General features: G+C 36.2%; 1 protein-coding gene across 1 annotated transcript; it reads left to right on the top strand.

Moving 5' to 3' along the window:
- The first annotated feature begins 2,670 nt into the window (after positions 1 to 2,670).
- LOC133640887 (paired box protein Pax-5-like) lies at positions 2,671 to 21,304 on the top strand. The gene is made up of 4 exons (XM_062034569.1): positions 2,671 to 2,722; positions 12,808 to 12,894; positions 16,512 to 16,598; positions 20,471 to 21,304. Exons 1-4 carry the CDS (start codon positions 2,671 to 2,673, stop codon positions 20,551 to 20,553), a joined length of 309 nt encoding a protein of 102 aa, XP_061890553.1. The 3' UTR covers positions 20,554 to 21,304.
- The last annotated feature ends 731 nt before the right edge of the window (positions 21,305 to 22,035 follow it).

Here is a 22,035-nt window from a genome sequence, read left to right as displayed (position 1 = left end):
TGGACCGTACTTTCCAGGGACGACACGCACAGCATTTACTTGTACGGCCCAGTCCAAACAACCTTCCCTAGTCATGGCGCAGACAAGAAAAGCCAACCCGTACAAAAAGTCCACAAACATGGCCCCGGGTAACACAACCTGCTCACTGAACTTTGTGGATTTGATATCACCGTGTGTGACTCAGGCCAGTGACCATGGACCGTACTTTCGAGGGACGACATGCACAGCATTTACTTGTACGGCCCAGTCCAAACAACCTTCCCTAGTCATGGCGCAGACAAGAAAAGCCAACCCGTACAAAAAGTCCACAAACATGGCCACAGGTAACACAACCTGCTCACTGAACTTTGTGGATTTTATATCACCGTGTGTGATTCAGGCCAGTGACCATGGAGCGTACTTTCCAGGGACGACACGCACAGCATTTACTTGTACGGCCCAGTCCAAACAACCTTCCCTAGTCATGGCGCAGACAAGAAAAGCCAACCCGTACAAAAAGTCCACAAACATGGCCACAGGCAGGGGCGTCACTAGCTTTTAAGGACAGGGGGGGGCTTAGCCCCCAGGAGATGCACAGGATGCGAGCGAACGTAGCGCACGAGCACAAGAGTTGTAGAAATGATTGGAAAGTCAAGACAGCCATGACATTATGTTCTTTACAGGTGTATGTAAACTTTTGACCACAATTGTAGCAGCATAAGCTAGTGAGCCGCTAAAAATAGTTTGTCTGCGTCAGCGCTTATAATAACAATATGGCTAATACATGGTTAATATTCAGGTTAAGACATGTAAACGGAGTATTGTTGGGGCTTTTCGGATGTTTTTAGAGGACTTTATTGTGCATTCACATTAGCTGCATTGTTAGCCACCTCGTACTAACTGTATTTTACGACTTAGAATGCATGCAAAACATATGTGTTCTTGTCTTACATAAGGTTTGTGAATTACAGGACGTAACCCAAAACAGCACAGGGCATTTTAGGTGGACCCTAAACCTAACAAGAAATGAAAATAAATAAGTTGAATTGATGTTTTAAAGATGTGTATTGACAACATTGATATTATATACATACTATGCAAATATAAAAAAGTTTGTTTTGAAAAATGAGTTGGAATTTCACAAGAAAAAGGTCCCAATTTCACAAGTAAAACTGATCATTTTGGCAGTATTATAATAAAAGTTGTCATTTTACTCAACGCAAGTCAAAATTTGACGAGAAAAAGTGAACATTTGTGCAATATTATGATAAAAGTTGGAATTTTGCTCGATAAAAGTCGCAATTTTACAAGAAAAGCTTAAAATGTTGGCAATTGTATGAAAAGAGTCGTCATTTTACTCGACAAAAGTCACAACTTTATAAGAATACTTTAAAATGTTGGCAATATCATAATAATAATCGGAATTTTACTTGACAAAATGATGACAAAAGTCATAATTTTACTCCAAAAATGTCACGGTTTTACAAGAACAACAAAAAAATCTACAATATTGTGATAAAAGTCTGAATTTTATATGACAAATGTCACCATTTTGCATTAAAAAGTAATAATTTTACGAGAAAATATTGCAATATTACAGAAACAGAAAGAATATGAGAAATTATTCCCAATTTTATAAAAAAAAAAAAAGACTACTTTTACTAGTTGTTTTTCTTTTGTTTGTAATTGGTTTTAAATCTTCATTATTTACTTCAAGTTATTACAGTATGTCTCTATATACATATTTATTTGTATTTGTTTTATTAATTTTGGCCAAAGAGGGCGCATTTCAATTTCTTACACACACTTATTTCATATGTTGACCAAAGGGGGGAGCACTTCAAATTTTTACACACACTTGTTATTTCATATGTTGACCAGAGGGGGAGCACATCAAATTTTTACACACACTTGTTATTTCATATGTTGACCAGTGGGGGGGGAGCACTTCAAATTTTTACACACACTTGTTATTTCATATGTTGAACAGAGGGGGAGCACTTTTAAAAGCGACACACAGTCAATTTGAAAAATCCCTCCTTTTTGGGACCACCCTCATTTTGATAGATTTCACCACCAGGGGGTGCAAATGAGATCTCTATTTTTCTTTTTGTAATGTGCTTAAGGCCGATGACAAAGGAGTCAGGGACCACAGATGGCCCCTGTGCCGCACTTTGGGCAACCCAGCTGTAGAAGCTAACAGTTAATGACCACTATAGTCTTAGTAGCGTAGTGTATTTGTTCATCCTATGGTCACATATGGGACGCGGGTGGTCTTACGTCAGCACCGGAAGTTGTCAAATCAGCTGTTGACCTGGCGGGTTTTTTCTGGAATGAATAGGGAAGGCCTTCTTTAGCTTGTTTTATCATGTATTGCTGCCTTTGCACCTGTCAATGTTTACTTTTGTATGCACATTAAATCAACCAAAAAAAATCCAGACTTTGGAGCAATGTTCACGGACTCTAGTATTTGGCTCTCTGTTAGATGCAATGGTTTTCCGTATTGGGACCATGATTTATGTCCTAACTTGTTCACACCTCCTCATATGGAAACTACTTTTCCTTCTTGATGTCTCAAGGAGGGTAAAAATACAAGAAAACACACACACACACACACACACACACACACACACACACACACACACACACACACTCTCTCTCAGAGGACGTGTATGAACAGCACGTCTAAAGATGGCTAACCCTGTCGCCCTGTCCCCGTACGCTCACCCCATCCCGTCCTCAGGTTTGACAGCGTATTTGTGTGCACTGGCTCCATGTTTGCGCGTGTGTGTGTGTGTGTGTGTGTGTGTGTGCGTGCGCGGCGAGAGTGTGTGTTTGTTTTTGACAGAGTGCGACCTTGACACTCATGCGCTACACAAGGGAGACCCGCGAGCCTCGTCTCCCCTCTTTACCGCCCCCTCCCTTTGGTCTCCCAAACAAGCTGACATGTTGCCGTCACCACGGCGATGACAAGGGGAGGATGTTGGCGCCCGGGGATGCCATGGAGACCGCATCCCGACCCCACCTGACAGAGGCGGGCGCGCACACACACACACACACACACACACACACACACGTTAGTGGTTGCGGGAAGGAGAACTTTGCAAAGCAAGACGAGACAAACAAACTCCTCAACACTGAAAGTCTTGTCTGGAAAATCCCAGCCGAGATCATCTTTGCTCCAGGAAATCAGGGTGTTTTTCCACTGGAAAATCAAAGCATGCAGGGGCCATTTCCATATTCAAAATCAATACAATATATAGATTTTTTTAACCCTTACAGGGCTTCCTTCAAGTTAGGTCCCGGGGACCCGGAAAGTTCTCATTCTATGAAAAAGTTCAAAATAAGTCATATATTATTTTTTACCCTCAACAGTCTTTCAATTAAAAGTAAAAAAATTATTACATTTTTGCCCTTTTTGTCAAAAAATGGTAAACACACAAAATATGCAATAATTCATAACACCACTGATTTGAATTCATTATTTTTTTTAGCAATAATTTATGTTTTTACACTCAACAGTCTTTCAATTGAAAGTAAAAAAAAAATTAAGTTTATGCTCTTTTTTTTTAACCAAAAAAATGCTAAACACACAAAATATGCAATATTTCCCCAAAAAAATATTTCAAAATGGAATATTTGGAGCCTTAAAGTAAGTCAATAATTCATAACAAAATAAGTCATATATTCTTTTAATTAAAAGTAAAAAAATAATTACGTTTATGCCCTTTTAGTCAAAAAAACAACAACCCTGTTTTTTATGGTGAACACACAAAATATGCAATATTTTCCCCAAAAAAATATTGCAGTTATTTTTTGAGCAATGATGGTTAAAAAAAAAAAAATCCAACTAAAATTCTCATTAAAGTGTAAAAAATAAGACATACATTTTTTATTATATATTTTTTTTTTTAACTTTCAACACGTAAGTCTATAGATCAACTTCAGATATATCCATCGATTATAAGTTTATTATTATTTTTATGTTGTTGTTTTTTACTCTTTTTCTTTTTTTAACCCTTATAGGGCTTCCTTCAAATTAGGTCCCGGGGACCCGGGGAGTTGTCATTCATAAAAATTTTCAAAATAAGTCATATATTATTTTTTTACCCTCAACAGTCTTTAAATTAAAACAATAAAAAAAATTATGTTTATGCCCTTTTTGACAAAAAATGGTAAACACACAAAATATGCAATATTTTCCCCCAAAATTTTTGCCTTTGGAGCCTTAAAGTGGGTCAATAATTCATAACACCATTGATTCATTGATATTCATTATTATTTTTTGAGCAATGATGGTTAAAAAAAAAAAAATCCAACAAAAATTATTGGGGATCCAAAAGGGTCCCACTCATTAAAGTGTTAAAAAATAAGACATACATTTTTTATCATATATATATTTTTTTACTTTCAACACGTAAGTCCCTAGATCAACTTCAGATATATCCGTCGATTATAAGTTGTATTATTATTTTTATGTGTGTTTTTTTTGTTTTGGTTTTTTTTAACCCTTATAGGGCTTCCTTCAAGTTAGGTCCCGGGGACCCGGAAAGTTCTCATTTATAAAAATGTTCAAAATAAGTCATATATTCTTTTTTTTCCGTCAACAGTCTTTCAATTAAAAGTAAAAAAAAAAGTTAAGTTTATGCCCTTTTTGTCAAAAAATGATAAACACACAAAATATGCAATATTTTCCCCAAAAAATATTTCAAAGTGGAATATTTGGAGCCTTAAAGTAGGTCAATAATTCATAACAACATTGATTTTAGTTCATTATTATTTTTGAACAATGATGGTTAAAAAAGAAAAAAATCCCACTAAAATTCTTGGGGATCCAAAAGGGTCCCACTTATTAACGTGTTAAAAAATAAGACATACATTTTTTTATTACAAATATATTTTTTACCATCAACATGTAAGTCTCTAGATCAACTTCAGATATATCCATCGATTATAAGTTGTATTATTATTTTTATGTTTTTTATTTTTATTTTATTTTAACCCTTATAGGGCTTTCTTCAAGTTAGGTCCCGAGGACCCGGAAAGTTCTCATTTATAAAAAATTTCTAAATAAGTCATATTTTATCTTTTTTTCCCCTCAACAGTCTTTAAATTAAAAATGGAAAAAATAATTACGTTTGACCTTTTTGTCAAAAAATGGTAAACACACAAAATATGCAATATTTTCCCCAAAAAATGGAGCCTTTGGGGCCTTAAAGTGGGTCAATAATTCATAACACCATTGATTCATTGATATTCATTATTATTTTTTGAGCAATGATAGTTAAAAAAAAAAATCCCTGGAAAGTTCTCATTTTATAAAAATGTTCAAAATAAGTAATATATTATTTTTTTACCCTCAACAGTCTTTCAATTAAAAGTAAAAAAAAATTATGTTTATGCCCTTTATGACAAAAAATGGTAAACACACAAAATATGCAATATTTTCCCCAAAAAATACTTCAAAGTGTAATATTTGGACCATTAAAGTAGGTCAAAAATTCATAACACCATTGATTTGAATTCATTATTATTTTTTGAGCAATGATGGTTAAAAAAAAATCTAACTAAAATTCCTGGGGATCCAAAAGGGTCGCACTCATTAAAGTGTTCAAAAATAGGACATACATGTTTTATTAATATTATTTTTACTTTCAACACGTAAGCCTCTTGATCAAATTCAGATAAATCCGTCAATTTATAGGTTTTTATTGATTTTTTTTAGTTTTTTTTTTGTTTATTTCATGTCCTTTTTTTTATCAAATAAAACTTTATTTTCAAATGGCAAACACACAAAATAGGCAATATTTTTCCCCAAAAAATATTTCAGTGTAATATTTGATGTGAAGTCATTTGAGCCTAAAATTCTTGGGGATCCAAAAGGGTCCCACTCATTAAAGTGTTCAAAAATAGGACATACGTGTTTTATTAATATTATTTTTTACTTTCAACACTCAAGTCTCTTGATCAAATTCAGATCAATCCGTCAATTTATACGTTTTTATAATTTGTTTGTTTATTTCATGTAATTTTTTTTAACAAAGAAAGCTTTGTTTTTCAAATGGCAAACGCACAAAATCGGCAATATTTCTCCCCCAAAAATATTTCAGAGTGTAATATTTGATGTGAAGTCATTTCAGCCACTCATTAAAGTGTTAAAAAATAAAACAAATTCAACACATAAGTCAGATTCAGCCGTCGATTACAAGTTATTCGTTTTTTGTCTGTTTATTTTATGCTTTTTACTTCCACAGTTTCCTAAAACCATTGAAAAAATATTCAACAACAGATTGGACAAAGTCATGAATAAAAGAGGAATATTCCCAGACAACCAATATGTATACAGAGCTAAACTTTCAACATTGATGCCATTAATGGAAATAACAGAGGAACTTACCAAGGCAATAGATAGTAAACTGTGTGCAGCAGCAGTATTTATGGATCTAACTAAAGTATTTGACACAATCAATCGTAATATCTTAATTATTAAATTAAAACGATACGGCATCAGAGGCCTGGTCTTAAATGGGATAAGAAGCGACTTAACCAACAGGAAGCAATACCTGAAGCGTGGTGAAAATATATTAACACAGCTATAGATATCTTTTGGTGTACCCCAGGGATCAATACTGGGACCAAAATTGTTCAATCTTCATAAAACGACATTTGTAAAGTTACAAAGGTCTTAAAGTTAGTATTATTTGCAGACGACACGACTGTGTTTTGTTCAGGAGAAAACACACAGACGACAATACAAATAATAACAGAAAAAATGTACAAATGAAAGAGATGGTTTGACAAAAACAGACTATCTTTGAATCTCAGTAAGACTAAAATAATGATATTTGGTAACAGTAAAGTTAAACACAAATACAAATAGACGGAGTAGACATTGAAAGGGTAAAATAAATACCATTTTTGGGTGTAATAATAGATCAAATGAACTGGAAATTTCATTTTAAAAATATACAACATAAAGTAGCAAGAAATATTTTAATAATGAATAAAGCAAAATATGTTCTAGACCAAAAATCACTTCATATTCTCTACTGCTCGCTAGTGTTAGCATATCTGAGTTATTGTGCAGAAATATGGGAAATAACTACAAAAGAAAACACTTATTCACTAATTGTGTTACAAAAAAGATCAGTTATAACTAGAGATGTCCGATAATATGGGACTGCCGATATTATCGGCCGATAAATGCTTTGAAATGTAATATCGGAAATTATCGGTATCGGTTTCAAAAAGTAAAATGTATGACTTTTTAAAACGCAGCTGTACGGAGCGGTACACGGACGTAGGGAGAAGCACAGAGCAGTTGCGTCTCCCAGTCATACTTGCCAACCCTCCCCATTTTCCCGGGAGACTCCCGAATTTCAGTGCCCCTCCCGAAAATCCGGTGAGGTTCATGGCTGGTGAGGCACTGACTTCATCACAGTCAGATTTACAAACATATGAACCCTAAAGAGTATCTTATTCACCATTTGATTGGCAGCAGTTAACAGGTTATGTTTAAAAGCTCATACCAGCATTCTTCCCTGCTTGGCACTCAGCATCAAGAGTTGGAATTGGGGGTTAAATCACCAAAAATTATTCCCGGGCGCGGCGCCGCTGCTGCCCACTGCTCCCCTCACCTCCCAGGGGGTGAACAAGGGGATGGGTCAAATGCAGAGGACAAATTTCACCACACCTAGTGTGTGTGTGACAATCATTGGTACTTTAACTTAACTTGAACTTTACACATACAAACTGTAGCACACAAAAAAGCATATTTAATTTTAAAAAAACGTTATTATGGTCTTACCTTTACTTATAAATGAAGTCCATGCCCCGCTGTTGTGCTCGTCGTAGAATGCACCCCCTGACGGGAGTGTTATATCAACTAAAGCCCACACTTAAACTTTCCACGTGCAAGATTGAATCTATTTAAAAAAGTTATTTAATAAGAAGCCAAAAAGTGCAAAAACAATCATGTTCGTGTTGGAGGAGTTGTGAATGAATGAAATATGAAATCCGTGCTGCAGTCTGCAGGTGTACCTAATGTTGTGGCCCTGCGGTCATTCACAACTCCTCCAACATGAACATTATTGTTTTTGCACTTTTTGGCTTCTTATTAAATAACTTTTCTAAATAGTGTAACCGAGGGTTTATAAATGTCGCATATACTGTGTGAAACTACAAAATGATAAACACGGAGGCTCCAGTTTACACGAGGACCACTTTATTTACCTTCTTTCAAAAACCTCCGCTCCACTCCAACGTGTCATCACTTCCGCTCTTAGCGCCTTCAAAATAAGAGCGCAAGGCATATACTGTATAACAGCGTGTAACAGGAATTAACATCACAAAGAGGAAAGCCCATAAAAATAGGTTACAATAGATTCAATCTTGCACGTGGAAAGTTTAAGTGTGGGCTTTAGTTGATATAACATGATTTATTTTGGAAAACCTTGTTACATTGTTTAATGCATCCAGCGGGGCATCACAACAAAATTAGGCATAATAATGTGTTAATTCCACGACTGTATGTATTGGTATCGCTTGATATCGGAATCGGTAATTACCGCAATTTCCGGACTATAAGCCGCACCTGACTATAAGCCGCACCAGCTAAATGCAGGGGAAAATACAGATTGCTCCATATATAAGCCGCACCCGACTATAAGCCGCACCTGACTATAAGCCGCACCAGCTAAATGTAGGGGAAAATACAGATTGCTCCATATATAAGCCGCACCCGACTATAAGCCGCACCTGGCTATAAGCCGCACCAGCTAAATTTAGGGGACAATACAGATTGCTCCATATATAAGCCGCACCCGACTATAAGCCGCACCTGACTATAAGCCGCACCAGCTAAATTCAGGGGGAAATACAGATTGCTCCATATATAAGCCGCACCCGACTATAAGCCGCACCTGACTATAAGCCGCACCAGCTAAATTTAGGGGACAATACAGATTGCTCCATATATAAGCCGCACCCGACTATAAGCCGCACCTGACTATAAGCCGCACCAGCTAAATTTAGGGGACAATACAGATTGCTCCATATATAAGCCGCACCCGACTATAAGCCGCACCTGGCTATAAGCCGCACCAGCTAAATTTAGGGGAAAATACAGATCAATCAATCAATCAATGTTTATTTATATAGCCCTAAATCACAAGTGTCTCAAAGGGCTGATGCTCCATATATAAGCCGCACCAGCTAAATTTAGGGGACAATACAGATTGCTCCATATATAAGCCGCACCCGACTATAAGCCGCACCTGACTATAAGCCGCACCAGCTAAATTCAGGGGAAAATACAGATTGCTCCATATATAAGCCGCACCCGACTATAAGCCGCACCTGACTATAAGCCGCACCAGCTAAATTTAGGGGACAATACAGATTGCTCCATATATAAGCCGCACCCGACTATAAGCCGCACCTGACTATAAGCCGCACCAGCTAAATTTAGGGGAAAATACAGATTGCTCCATATATAAGCCGCACCCGACTATAAGCCGCACCTGACTATAAGCCGCACCTGACTATAAGCCGCACCTGACTATAAGCCGCATCAGCTAAATTTAGGGGAAAATACAGATTGCTCCATATATAAGCCGCACCCGACTATAAGCCGCACCCCGCAGGGTTTTGATGTGTAATTACCGTAGTATATAGGGGTTCCTGCTACCACGGAGGGGATTGTCGGGACAGAGATTACATTAACAATTATTAACAATAAATCTTTCAATCATTCAATCAAACTTTCACATCTTTGACATGGCGAACAGCATTCGTGCAGAGTACAAATAATACAACGGTGCAAAGTAATACAAAGTGCTCGCCTGTACGTTATCAAAATAACCAGCCGACCGGTATATGAAAAGTCAGTCTTTAATCATTGTGTCATCGTCTTCCTCCTGCGTACTAAAACCACCGAAATCCTCTTCGTCGGTGTCGGAGAAGAACAGGCCGTAAATAAGCCGCACCCTTGTATAAGCCGCAGGGACCAGAACAAGGGGGAAAAGTAGCGGCTTATAGTCCGGAAATTACGGTAAGAGTTGGACAATATCGGATATCGGCAAAAAAGCCATTATCGGACATCTCTAGTTTTTATGATCATTTTTAATAAAGTGGAATATTTGATGTGACGTAATTGTAGCCCTGAATAAACAGGTCAATAATTCATAACACTGATTTTGATTCATTATTATTATTTGTGGGCAATGACAGTTATAAAGGGGAAGAAAAAAAAAACATCCTGCATGGCAGTTTTGTGTTATCAGAGTCAACATTGCCACTCCCCCCCCCCCCCCCCCGTCACATTTCACCTTTTTCCACTTTTTAAAAAGTGTCGTGCCTTCGTAACGCCCGTTTTTCCCACCTGTGCACTCCCCAGCTGCACTCCTTTTGTTTTTTCCGACTTTTATCACAACATTGCCCATTTTTTGTTGTCGTTCTTGTAAAACAGTGACATTTTTAGGAGTAAAATGATGACTTTTGTCATCATTCTGCCAAGTAAAATTCCGATTATTGTCACTTTTTTTTTTTTTTTAAATAAAAAATTTGGGTAGAAAGTGCGTTGAAAAGTGAGTGGCGGCCCCTCCTCCCGCGCTAAGTGATGCTCCTGTAAGTCCACCCTGTCTAATATTACACCTTCATTAAGTCTCTCCGGCTGCAGCAGGGGGCTGACACTCCGAGGGGGAGGGGGAGGGGGTGTTGGGGAGCACTGAGGCAGAACCGACAGAACCAGGGATGGAGGGTGTGTGGGGGGGTCTGTGACTGTCAGCCATGGGGAGAGGGATCCCCCCCGGGAGCAGTTGAGGGTTCAGGAGAGAAGAAAGAAAAGAGCAAGTCAGCAGGAGGAAAGAGGAGAAGAGATGGAGGAAGAATGTTGTCTTGATGTGACGGCTCGCCGTGGGGAGGGGGAGGCGGGGGGGGGGGGGGAGAAAGGCGAGAAAACGCCAGACGGCAGGAAGTAAAAGGAGGGAGGAAAAGTCCACCCTCGTGCGTTCAATGTGGGGCGCGTTTGGACTCCACACGGCAAAAACCAGGCAAAAGTGGGTCCATAAGATCAGGGCTGGACCACCTAGGTCCTAAAACCTGTCATTACCCACAAGATAGTTGTTCACTTCCTGTCCAGCGCTCTTATTTTGCCTTCCACATCCTGTTTGCCACCACTTGGCGCCGTCACCTGTACCTTATTGGCGGTCCCGGATGTTTTGCTTTGTGCCTCAATGTTGTGCCTTTATAACGCCCACTTGTGCACTCCCCAGCTGCACTCCTTTGTTTTTTCCGACTTTTGTCACAATATTGCTTTATTGTTTTCGTAAAACAGTAAAGTTAAAGTAGCAATGATTGTCACACACACACTAGGTGTGGCGAAATTATTCTCTGCATTTGACCCAATCACCCTTGATCACCCCCTGGGAGGTGAGGGGAGCAGTGAGCAGCAGCGGTGGCCGCGCCCGGGAATAATTTTTGGTGATTTAACCCCCAATTCCAACCCTTGATGCTGAGTGCCAAGCAGGGAGGTAATGGCTCCCATTTTTATAGTCTTTGGTATGACTCGGCCGGGGTTTGAACTCACAACCTACCCATCTCAGGGCGGACACTCTAACCACCAGGCCACTGAGTAGCTGATTGGCGGTCCGGATGTTTTGCTTTGTGCCTCAATGTTGTGCCTTTGTAACGCCCACTTGTGCACTCCCCAGCTGCACTCCTTTGTTTTTTCTGACTTTTATCACAATATTGCCATTTTTTATTTTTGGTTTTCGTATATTAGTTAAGTTAAAGTAGCAATGATTGTCACACACACACTAGGTGTGGCGAAATTATTCTCTGTATTTGACCCATCACCCCTTGTTCACCCCCTGGGATGTGAGGGGAGCAGTGAGCAGCAGCGGTGGCCGCGCCCGGGAATCATTTTTGGTGATTTAACCCCCAATTCCAACCCTTGATGCTGAGTGCCAAGCAGGGAGGTAATGGCTCCCATTTTTAGTCTTTGGTATAAAATGATGACTTTTGTCATAATTTTGCCAAGTAGAATTCCGATTATTGTTATGACATTGCCATGTGTGTGTGTGTGTGTGTGTGTGTGTGTGTGTGTGTGTGTGTGTGTGTGTGTGTGTGTGTGTGTGTGTGTGTGTGTGTGTGTGTGTGTGTGTGTGTTCTTGTATTTCTACCCTTCTTGAGACATCAAGAAGGAAAAGTACCTTCCATATGAGGACCGGTGTCATGGTCCCAATACAAACCCTTGCATCTATTTAGAGAGCCAAATACTACAGTCCGTGAACATTGCTCCAAAGTCAGGATTTTTTGTTTGATTTAATGTGCATACAAAAGTAAACATTGACAGGTGTGAACAAGTGATGACATAAATCATGGTCCCAATAACATTGCATCTAATAGAGAATGTCTCATTTGCACCCCTTGTGGTGACATCTATCAAAATGAGGGTGGTCCCAAAAAGGAGGGATTTTTCTAATTGACTGTGTGTCGCTTTTAAAAGTGCTCCCCCTCTGGTCAACATATGAAATAACAAGTGTGTGTAAAAATTTTAAGTGCTCCCCCTCATTTTTTGTCATGCCTTTCACCTCTCTCTGCACATGTGTGACACACACCGAGGGTTGGTGCGTTCATCCACGACCCGCTTCTACTGAAAAACATAACTAAGAAGTTGAGGAGAAACGTGACGGGGGGAAATAAAAGTAATATTAAAAGTTAATACTTGAATGACTGGTGGATCCTTGTGGGAGTGTGTCATCATCCACACGTGTTTGTCATGTTGCCAAATAAAACCTTCTTCCTGTTTTTGTCTTTGCCATCCAGGAGGAGACTTCTCTGGAAGCCCCTACTCCCATCCTCAGTATTCCACATACAACGAATCCTGGAGATTTCCTAACCCCAGTTTATTAGGTAGGTTTGGCCAAATCACTACTTCATGGGAAAACTGCAAGTCTGACTAAAAATAAATACAAAAATAAAATCCCACTAAAAAAACAACAACCCTGTTTTTTATGGTAAACACACAAAATATGCAATATTTTCCCCATAAAAATATTTCAAAGTTATTTTTTGAGCAATGATGGTTAAAAAAAAAAAAATCCAACTAAAATTATTGGGGATCCAAAAGGGTACCACTCATTAAAGTGTTAAAAAATAAGACATACATTTTTCATTATTATTTTTTTTACTTTCAAGACGTAAGTATCTTCATCAACTTCACATATATCCGTCAATTATAAGTTTTTATCATTATTTTGACGTTTTTTTTGTTGTTGTTTTTTGTTTATTTCATGCCCTTTTTTTTATTAAATAAAACTTTTCAAAAGACAAACACACAAAATAGGTAATATTTCTCCCCCCAAAAATATTTCAGAGTGTAATAATTGATGTGAAGTCATTTGAGCCTAAAATTCCTGGGGATCCAAAAGGGTACCACTCATTAAAGTGTTCAAAAATAAGACATACATGTTTTATTATTAATTATTTTACTTTCAACGCGTAAGTATCTTGATCAACTTCAGATATATCCGTCAATTATAAGTTTTTATTATTATTTTGACGTTTTTTTTGTTGTTTATTTCATGCCTCTTTTTTTTTATGAAATAAAACTTTTCAAATGGCAAACACACAAAATATGTAATATTTCTCCCCCAAAAATATTTCAGCGTGTAATATTTGATGTGAAGTAATTTGAGCCTAAAATTCCTGGGGATCCAAAAGGGTCCCACTCATTAAAGTGTTCAAACATAAGACTTTTTTTTTTTTTAAATTTTTTTTTTACTTTCAACGCGTAAATATCTTGATCAACTTCAGATATATCCGTCGATTATAAGTTTTTATTATTATTTTTATGGGTTTTTGGTTTTTTTGTTTGTTTATTTCATGCCCTTTTTTTATTAAATAAAACTTTTCAAATGACAAACACACAAAATAGGTAATATTTCTCCCCCAAAAAATATTTCAGAGTGTAATAATTGATGTGAAGTAATTTGAGCCTAAAATTCATGGGGATCCAAAAGGGTACCACTCATTAAAGTGTTCAAAAATAAGACATACATGTTTTATTATTAATTCTTTTACTTTCAACACGTAAGTATCTTGATCAACTTCAGATATATCCGTCGATTATAAGTTTTTATTATTGTTTTTATGTTTTTTTTTTGTTTTTTTTTTGTTTATTTCATGCCCTTTTTTTATCAAATAAAACTTTTCAAATGGCAAACACACAAAATATGTAATATTTCTCCCCAAAAAATATTTCAGCGTGTAATATTTGATGTGAAGTAATTTGAGCCTAAAATTCCTGGGGATCCAAAAGGGTACCACTCATTAAAGTGTTCAAAAATAAGACATATATTTTTATTTTTTTTATTTTTTTACTTTCAACGCGTAAGTATCTTGATCAACTTCAGATATATCCGTCGATTATAAGTTTTTATTATTATTTTTATGGGTTTTTTGGGGTTTTTTTTGTTTATTTCATGCCCTTTTTTATTAAATAAAACTTTTCAAATCGCAAACACACAAAATAGGTAATATTTCTCCCCCAAAAAATATTTCAGAGTGTAATAATTGATGTGAAGTAATTTGAGCCTAAAATTCCTGGGGATCCAAAAGGGTACCACTCATTAAAGTGTTCAAAAATAAGACATACATGTTTCATTATTATTTTTTTTACTTTCAACACGTAAGTATCTTGATCAACTTCAGATATATCCGTCAATTATAAGTTTTTATTATTATTTTTATGGGTTTTTTGGTTGTTTTTTTTGTTTATTTCATGCCCTTTTTTTATTAAATAAAACTTTTCAAATGGCAAACACACAAGATAGGTAATATTTCTCCCCCAAAAATATTTCAGCGTGTAATATTTGATGTGAAGTCATTTGAGCCTAAAATTCCTGGGGATCCAAAAGGGTCCCACTCATTAAAGTGTTAAAAAATAAGACATATATTTTTTTATTTTTTACTTTCAACACGTAAGTATCTTGATCAACTTTAGATATATCCGTCGATTATAAGTTTTTATTATTATTTTTACGTTTAGTTTTTTTGTTTTGTTTATTTCATGCCCTTTTTTTATTGAATAAAACTTTTCAAATGGCAAACACACAAGATATGTAATATTTCTCCCCAAAAAAATATTTCAGAGTGTAATATTTGATGTGAAGTAATTTGAGCCCAAAATGATTGGGGATCCAAAAGGGTCCCACTCATTAAAGTGTTCAAAAAGAAGACATACATTTTTTTATTATTATTATTTTTACTTTCAACACATAAGTATCTTGATCAACTTCAGATATATCCGTCGATTATAAGTTTTTATTTTTATTTTTTTTATTTTTTATTTCATGCTCTTTTTTTTTATTAAATAAAACTTTTCAATTGGCAAACACACAAAATAGGTAATATTTATCCCCCCAAAAATATTTCAGAGTGTAATATTTGATGTGAAGTCATTTGAGCCACTCATTAAAGTACATGTTTTATTAATATTTTTTTTTACTTTCAACATGTAAGTCTCTAGATTAACTTCAGACAATATAAATGTACATTATATATATATATATATATATATATATATATACAGTATATATATATATATATATACATATATACATATATGTGTGTGTATATACACATATATATATATATATATATATATATATATGTATATATATATATACATATATATAAAAATACATATATATTTATATATATACATATATATATATACACACACATATATATATATATATACATATATATATAAAAATACATATATATTTATATATATACATATATATATATATACACACACACATATATATATATATATATATATATGTATATATATAAATATATATGTATTTTTATATATATGTATATATATATGTATAGGTATATATATATATATATATATATATATATATATATATATATATATATATATATATATATATATATATATATATATATATATATATATATATATATATATGACTATGACATCACATGGACAAAGATAAGACCTTCTGGAGGAAAGTTCTGTGGTCAGATGAAACAAAAAATGGAGCTGTTTGGCCACAATACCCAGCAATATGTTTCAAGGAGAAAAGGTGAGGCCTTTAATCCCAGGAACACCATGCCTACCGTCAAGCATGGTGGTGGTAGTGTTATGCTCTGGGCCTGTTTTGCTGCCAATGGAACTGGTGCTTTACAGAGAGTAAATGGGGACAATGAAAAAGGAGGATTACCTCCAAATTCTTCAGGACAACCTAAGGTCATCAGCCCGGAGGTTGGGTCTTGGGCGCAGTTGGGTGTTCCAACAGGACAATGACTTTACAAGTGTATGTACGACTGTATGTCTTCTAGCACTGTCCATGAGCGTACTTGAAGATGAAACCGTCATTGTCAAGTTTGCGGTCTATAAACGTGCAGCGATAAAGAGATAACTGCGTAAAGGTCGATAAGGTCGGCGAGGTCACACATGTTGGCTCACCTCTACACTCCTCCTCCCCCCTCAGTGTTCCAGCAAGATTACGGCTCTCTCCTGGGGACGGAGATCGGCTGCTCGTCCACTCTCTTCAGCAGCCAGGCGGGACAGATGCAAGGTAGGCTGCAAGTCCACGTGAGGAGAGCACACACTCCAAGGCTGAGGATTTAGGATGAGAGGGTGAAAATGACAAATGAAAGGATGTGCAGTCCAGAAGAAAGGAGGAGTGCAGAGTCTTTGAGTGGGACTAAATAGTTTGTCCGGGCGGCTTAATGCTTCACTTCCCTAGAGATTACCTGCACTGTGGACAGACATTACCTGTCAACACACAGCCTGCTAGACTGATGGATGTCACACAGACAGGTGTGTGTGTGTGTGTGTGTGTGTGTGTGTGTGTGTGTGTGTGTGTGTGTGTGTGTGTGTGTGTGTGTGTGTGTGTGTGTGTGTGTGTGTGTGTGTTCAGGTGCATCTGCCAGTTACAGTATTGAATTGACCTTTTCCCCTAAGGAAAGAAAAGACCCAAGGGTTCAGTAGTAGTAGTAGAACTAAGTACTCAGTGTGTCAGCTTCTAGTGTGTGTGTGTGTGTGTGTGTGTGTGTGTGTGTGTGTGTGTGTGTGTGTGTGTGTGTGTGGTACTTGTATTTCTGCCCTTCTTGAGACATCAACAAGGAAAAGTACCTGCCATATGATGACCGGCGCCATGGTCCCAATGCAAACCATCGCATCTAATTAGAGAGCCAAATACTAGATTCCGTGAACATTGCTCCAAAGTCAGGATTTTTTTTTTGGTTGATTTAATGTGCATAAAAAAGTAAACATTGACAGGTGCAAAGGCAGCAATATATGATAAAACAAGCTAAAGGAGGACTTCCCTATTCATCCCCGGAAAAACCCGCCAGGTGGACAGCTGATTTGACGACTTCCGGTGCTGACGTAAGACCACCCGCGTCCCATATGTGACCATAGGATGAACAAATACACTACGCTACTAAGACTATAGTGGTCATTAACTGTTAGCTTCTACAGCTGGGTTGCCCAAAGTGCGGCACAGGGTACCATCTGTGGTCCGTGACTCCTTTGTCATCGGCCTTAAGCACATTACAAAAAAAAACAAAAAATAGAGATCTCATTTGCACCCCTGGTGGTGAAATCTATCAAAATGAGGGTGGTCCCAAAAAGGTGGGATTGTCCTAATTGACTGTGTGTCTCTTTTAAAAGTGCTCCCCCTATGGTCAACATATGAAATAACAAGTCTGTGTAAGACATTGAAGTGCTCCCCCTCTGGTCAACATATGTAATAAGTGTGTGTAAGAAATTGAAAAGAGCCCCCTTTGACCAAAATTTATTTTAAAAAATATACAAATTTCACCACATCTAGTGTGTGTGTGACAATCATTGGTACTTTAATCTTAATTAAGCTAATATATACAGTATATGTATATAGAGACATACTGTAATAACGAAGTAAATAATGAATATTAAAATCCAATTACAAACAAAAGATAAAAAAGTAACTAAAACAGTCTTTTTCTCACAATGTGTCGACTTTTTTCTTATAAAATTGGGAACAATTTCTCATATTCTTTCTGTTTCAGTAATATTGCGTTATTTTCTCGTAAAATTATTACTCTTTTATGTAAAATTATTACTTTTTAATGCAAAATGGTGACATTTGTCGTATAAAATTCTGACTTTTATCACAATATTGCAGAATTTTTTGTTGTTCTTGTAAAACAGTGACATTTTTGGAGTAAAATGATGACTTTTGTCATAATTTTGCCAAGTAAAATTCGGATTATTATTATGATATTGCCAACATTTTAAAGTTTTCTTATAAAATTGCGACTGTTATTGAGTAAAATTCCAACTTTTATCATAACATTGCACAAATGTTCAGTTTTTCTTGTAAAATTTTGACTTGCGTTGAGTAAAATTACGACTTTTATTATAATACCGCCAAAATGATCAGTTTTTCTTGTGAAGTTGTGACATTTTCTTGTGAAATTACAACTCATTTTCACAACAAGCTTTTTTATATGTGCATAGTATGTATATATTATTAATGTTATCAATACTAATCTTTATATATCTAGAAAGGCTGGTTCTAAAGAGGGAGGCATTTTTCTCAGGTCTCAAGAAGGTAACAAATACAAAAATGTGTGTGTGTGTGTGTGTGTGTGTGTGTGTGTGTGTGTGTGTGTGTGTGTGTGTGTGTGTGTGTGTGTGTGTGTGTGTGTGTATTTCTACCCTTCTTGAGACACCAAGAAGGAAAAGTATCTTCCATATGAGGAGGTGTGAACAAGTGATGACATAAATCATGGTCCCAATAACATCGCATCTAATAGAGAATGTCTCATTTGCACCCCTGCTGGTGACATCTATCAAAATGAGGGTGGTCCTAAAGAGGAGGGATTTTTCTAATTGACTGTGTGTCGCTTTTAAACGTGCTCCCCCTCTGGTCAACATATGAAATAACAAGTGTGTGTAAAAATTGGAAGTGCTCCCCCTCTGGTGGTCCTAAAGAGGGAGGCATTTTTCTTAGGTCTCAAGAAGGTAACGAATACGTGTGTGTGCGTGCGTGTGTGTGTGTGTGTGTGTGTGTGTGTCAGGTTACAAAGAAAATTGAAAAAAATATATTCTTTATCAATTGTATGAAAGGAAAGAAATGGCATTCATTAATTTCACTTCTCATCCCATTTCATTATTGCTAACATCTAAATAGTTTATTTTAATTGATTAAAAAGGATTTTATTCATATCTTGCATGGAAAATTTGGAATGAATTAAGAATCGCTACAAATAAGAATGGTACAGAGCCCCTAAAGGGACATGGGGGAAAACATTTTTTTAATAATTTTTTTTTTTTTAGATATGTATCTCGTGCGCACGAGAAACTATCTTTTTATAAAGTTTACGAGATACATGTCTAAAAAAATAAAAATATAAATTTTTGTATTTTTATTTTATTATTTTTTTAGACATGTATCTCGTAAACTTTATTAAAAAAAATGTTCATAATTTTTTTTTTTTAAACATGTATCTCGTGCGCGCGAGAAACTATCTTTTTATAAAGTTTACGAGATACATGTCTAAAAAAATTAAAAAATACAAATATACATTTTTTTTTTAGACATGTATCTCGTAAACTTTATTAAAAAAAATGTTCATAATTTTTTTTTTTAGACATGTATCTCGTGCGCGCGAGAAACTATCTTTTTATAAAGTTTTATAAAGTTTACGAGATACATGTCTAAAAAAATTAAAAAATACAAATATACATTTTTTTAAATTTTTTTTTAGACATGTATCTCGTAAACTTTATAAAAAAAAAAAGTATAATTTTTTTTTTTTTTTAGACATGTATCTCGTGCGCACGAGAAACTATCTTTTTATAAAGTTTAAGAGATACATGTCTAAAAAAATTAAAAAATACAAATATACATTTTTTTTAATTTTTTTTTAGACATGTATCTCGTAAACTTTATAAAAAAAAATGTATAATTTTTTTTTTTTTTTAGACATGTATCTCGTGCGCACGAGAAACTATCTTTTTATAAAGTTTAATAAAGTTTACGAGATACATGTCTAAAAAAAAATTTAAATTTTTTTTTTTTTTTATAACTTTATAAAAAGTTTCTCGTGCGCACGAGATAGTTTCTAGATACATGTCTAAAAAAAACACAAATAAAAAAATAAATATATATATAAAAAAATGTTTACCCCCATGTCCCTTTAGGGGCTCCGTAGAATGGCTATTAATTTGAACATCTTTTTTTTTTTTTTTTGATAATGCCAATCAATTAGGCAAAACCATCAAAGTATACTTTATGGTATCAGTCATATTGAAAACAGCCTTTTCTGAAAAAAGGAGTTTGTGTACGTCTTATATTCATTTTGCCGTTGTTGAGTTCAGCGGTGCGTTCACTGCCATCGCGGACAATTCAACGTCACACAGCCGAAAGCATGAAACGAGTGCTTGTTTCCCCGCCAGGGTCGCCCTACTACTACGGCGCCACATCCCGGGGGGCGGGACCTGCCGCCACGGCGACAGCCTCCGCCTACGACCGCCACTGACCCCGCCCACTCCGAGGAGGAGGAGGAGGAGGACGGGGGGGATGGAGATGGAGGAAAGGATAGCACCAGCACCGCTCAGTACAAGCCTGCCCCGTGCACACGGACAACGCTTATTTTGACGTGGGTAAATATTTTTGGACTGCCACGGAGGGCGGAGCTTTGCACTGCTCACCTGCAGAGCCTTTCAGGTGACGCGGCGCCACTGAAGCATGTCACCACTACATTTCTACAACATAGCGGTGATTAAAAGTCTTGTGAACTTCTGTGTATGAGGGTTGGGCTTCTTTTTCTTTTTTTTATAAAGGCGAACAAAATCAAATTCCTCTTTTTATATAACCTGCTATCAATCATGCTAAAGTTCTATGCCGTGTTACGGCCAAGTAAAAGACAATCCAACTCTCTCATGACCAAACGTTAGCCTCTCCCATTCAAAGACACTTTTTTTTTTTTTGACAAAGCACAGACTTCTCGTGTACGATGAAGCGTGTTGGAAGGAAGCCCGGAAGGAAACAGGGAGTGTGTTAATGTACAGGAAGGTGCTATCCAACACACACACACACACACGGCCCCCCCTCCCCGCCTACTTAGTACTCATCAAGAGCTATTTATAACGGAGGAGGAGAAAGAGTAATATATTGAGCTTTTTTGCGCCGCACTCTGCCTGTAACAATTTATAAAGTGTCACGCTGTTGTGCTATAGAATAGTGATGATGATGATGATGATGATGCAGTAAAATCTTTTTTTTTAAAATACAAAAAAACAACAAAAAAAACATTCTTTGTTTATAATATGTGTTGCGCCTGAGGTTTTCTTGTTTAAAACGCCGACCTGCTTTGTGGGTATTTCCTAAAAGAGACCGCGAAGAGAGCCGTACGGCCGACTCGGTGTCAAAGTTGGTAGCAAACATGGCGCCCGGTAGTCACGTGAGGGACTTTGGACCAATCAGAGGGAGTATGGACAAAGGATCTCCAAATGTGTCAAATCATGTTAATGGCCATCATTGAAGTGCACACAGCACAGCATTTACGTAACACAACCTGCTCACTGGACTTTGTGGTTATATATATATTGTTTTTTAAAGTCCAAGTACCTAATATAATTCAAAATGACACCCATTTAAATCCATTACAATGCATGATGGGAAAAATGCAAAAAACTCTCCACACTTCTTCATGTTTGGCTCGTTTTAGCTGCTTGATATTTCTGATTGATTACTAAACTTTAAGAAGGTCGTCACAGAAGTAAACATAGGAGTCCAACTTTCTCATACTCAATTATATATCTATTATATTAGTATGATATGATTTAAATATATATATATATATATACACCCACACATGTATAGGCTATGTGTGTGTATATATATACACAAATATATACATACATACATATATTGTACATATATATACACATATATACATACATATATGTATATACATATGTAAATATATATATACACATATATACACATATATACACTT

This window comes from Entelurus aequoreus, linkage group LG23, assembly GCF_033978785.1.
Source record: "Entelurus aequoreus isolate RoL-2023_Sb linkage group LG23, RoL_Eaeq_v1.1, whole genome shotgun sequence".
In the NCBI taxonomy this organism is placed as follows: domain Eukaryota; kingdom Metazoa; phylum Chordata; class Actinopteri; order Syngnathiformes; family Syngnathidae; genus Entelurus; species Entelurus aequoreus.
Note: the sequence above shows the minus strand (reverse complement) of the source record. Positions and strands in the feature narration are given on the sequence as shown.

Excerpts from the sequence above, each read along its gene's own strand:
- LOC133640887 (XM_062034569.1), top strand. The coding sequence starts at position 2,671 with ATGGCTAACCCTGTCGCCCTGTCCCCGTACGCTCACCCCATCCCGTCC. Across the intron at positions 2,723-12,807 it reads TCACCCCATCCCGTCCTCAG|GAGGAGACTTCTCTGGAAGC; the intron begins GTTTGACAGCGT and ends TTTGCCATCCAG. Across the intron at positions 12,895-16,511 it reads TCCTAACCCCAGTTTATTAG|TGTTCCAGCAAGATTACGGC; the intron begins GTAGGTTTGGCC and ends CTCCCCCCTCAG.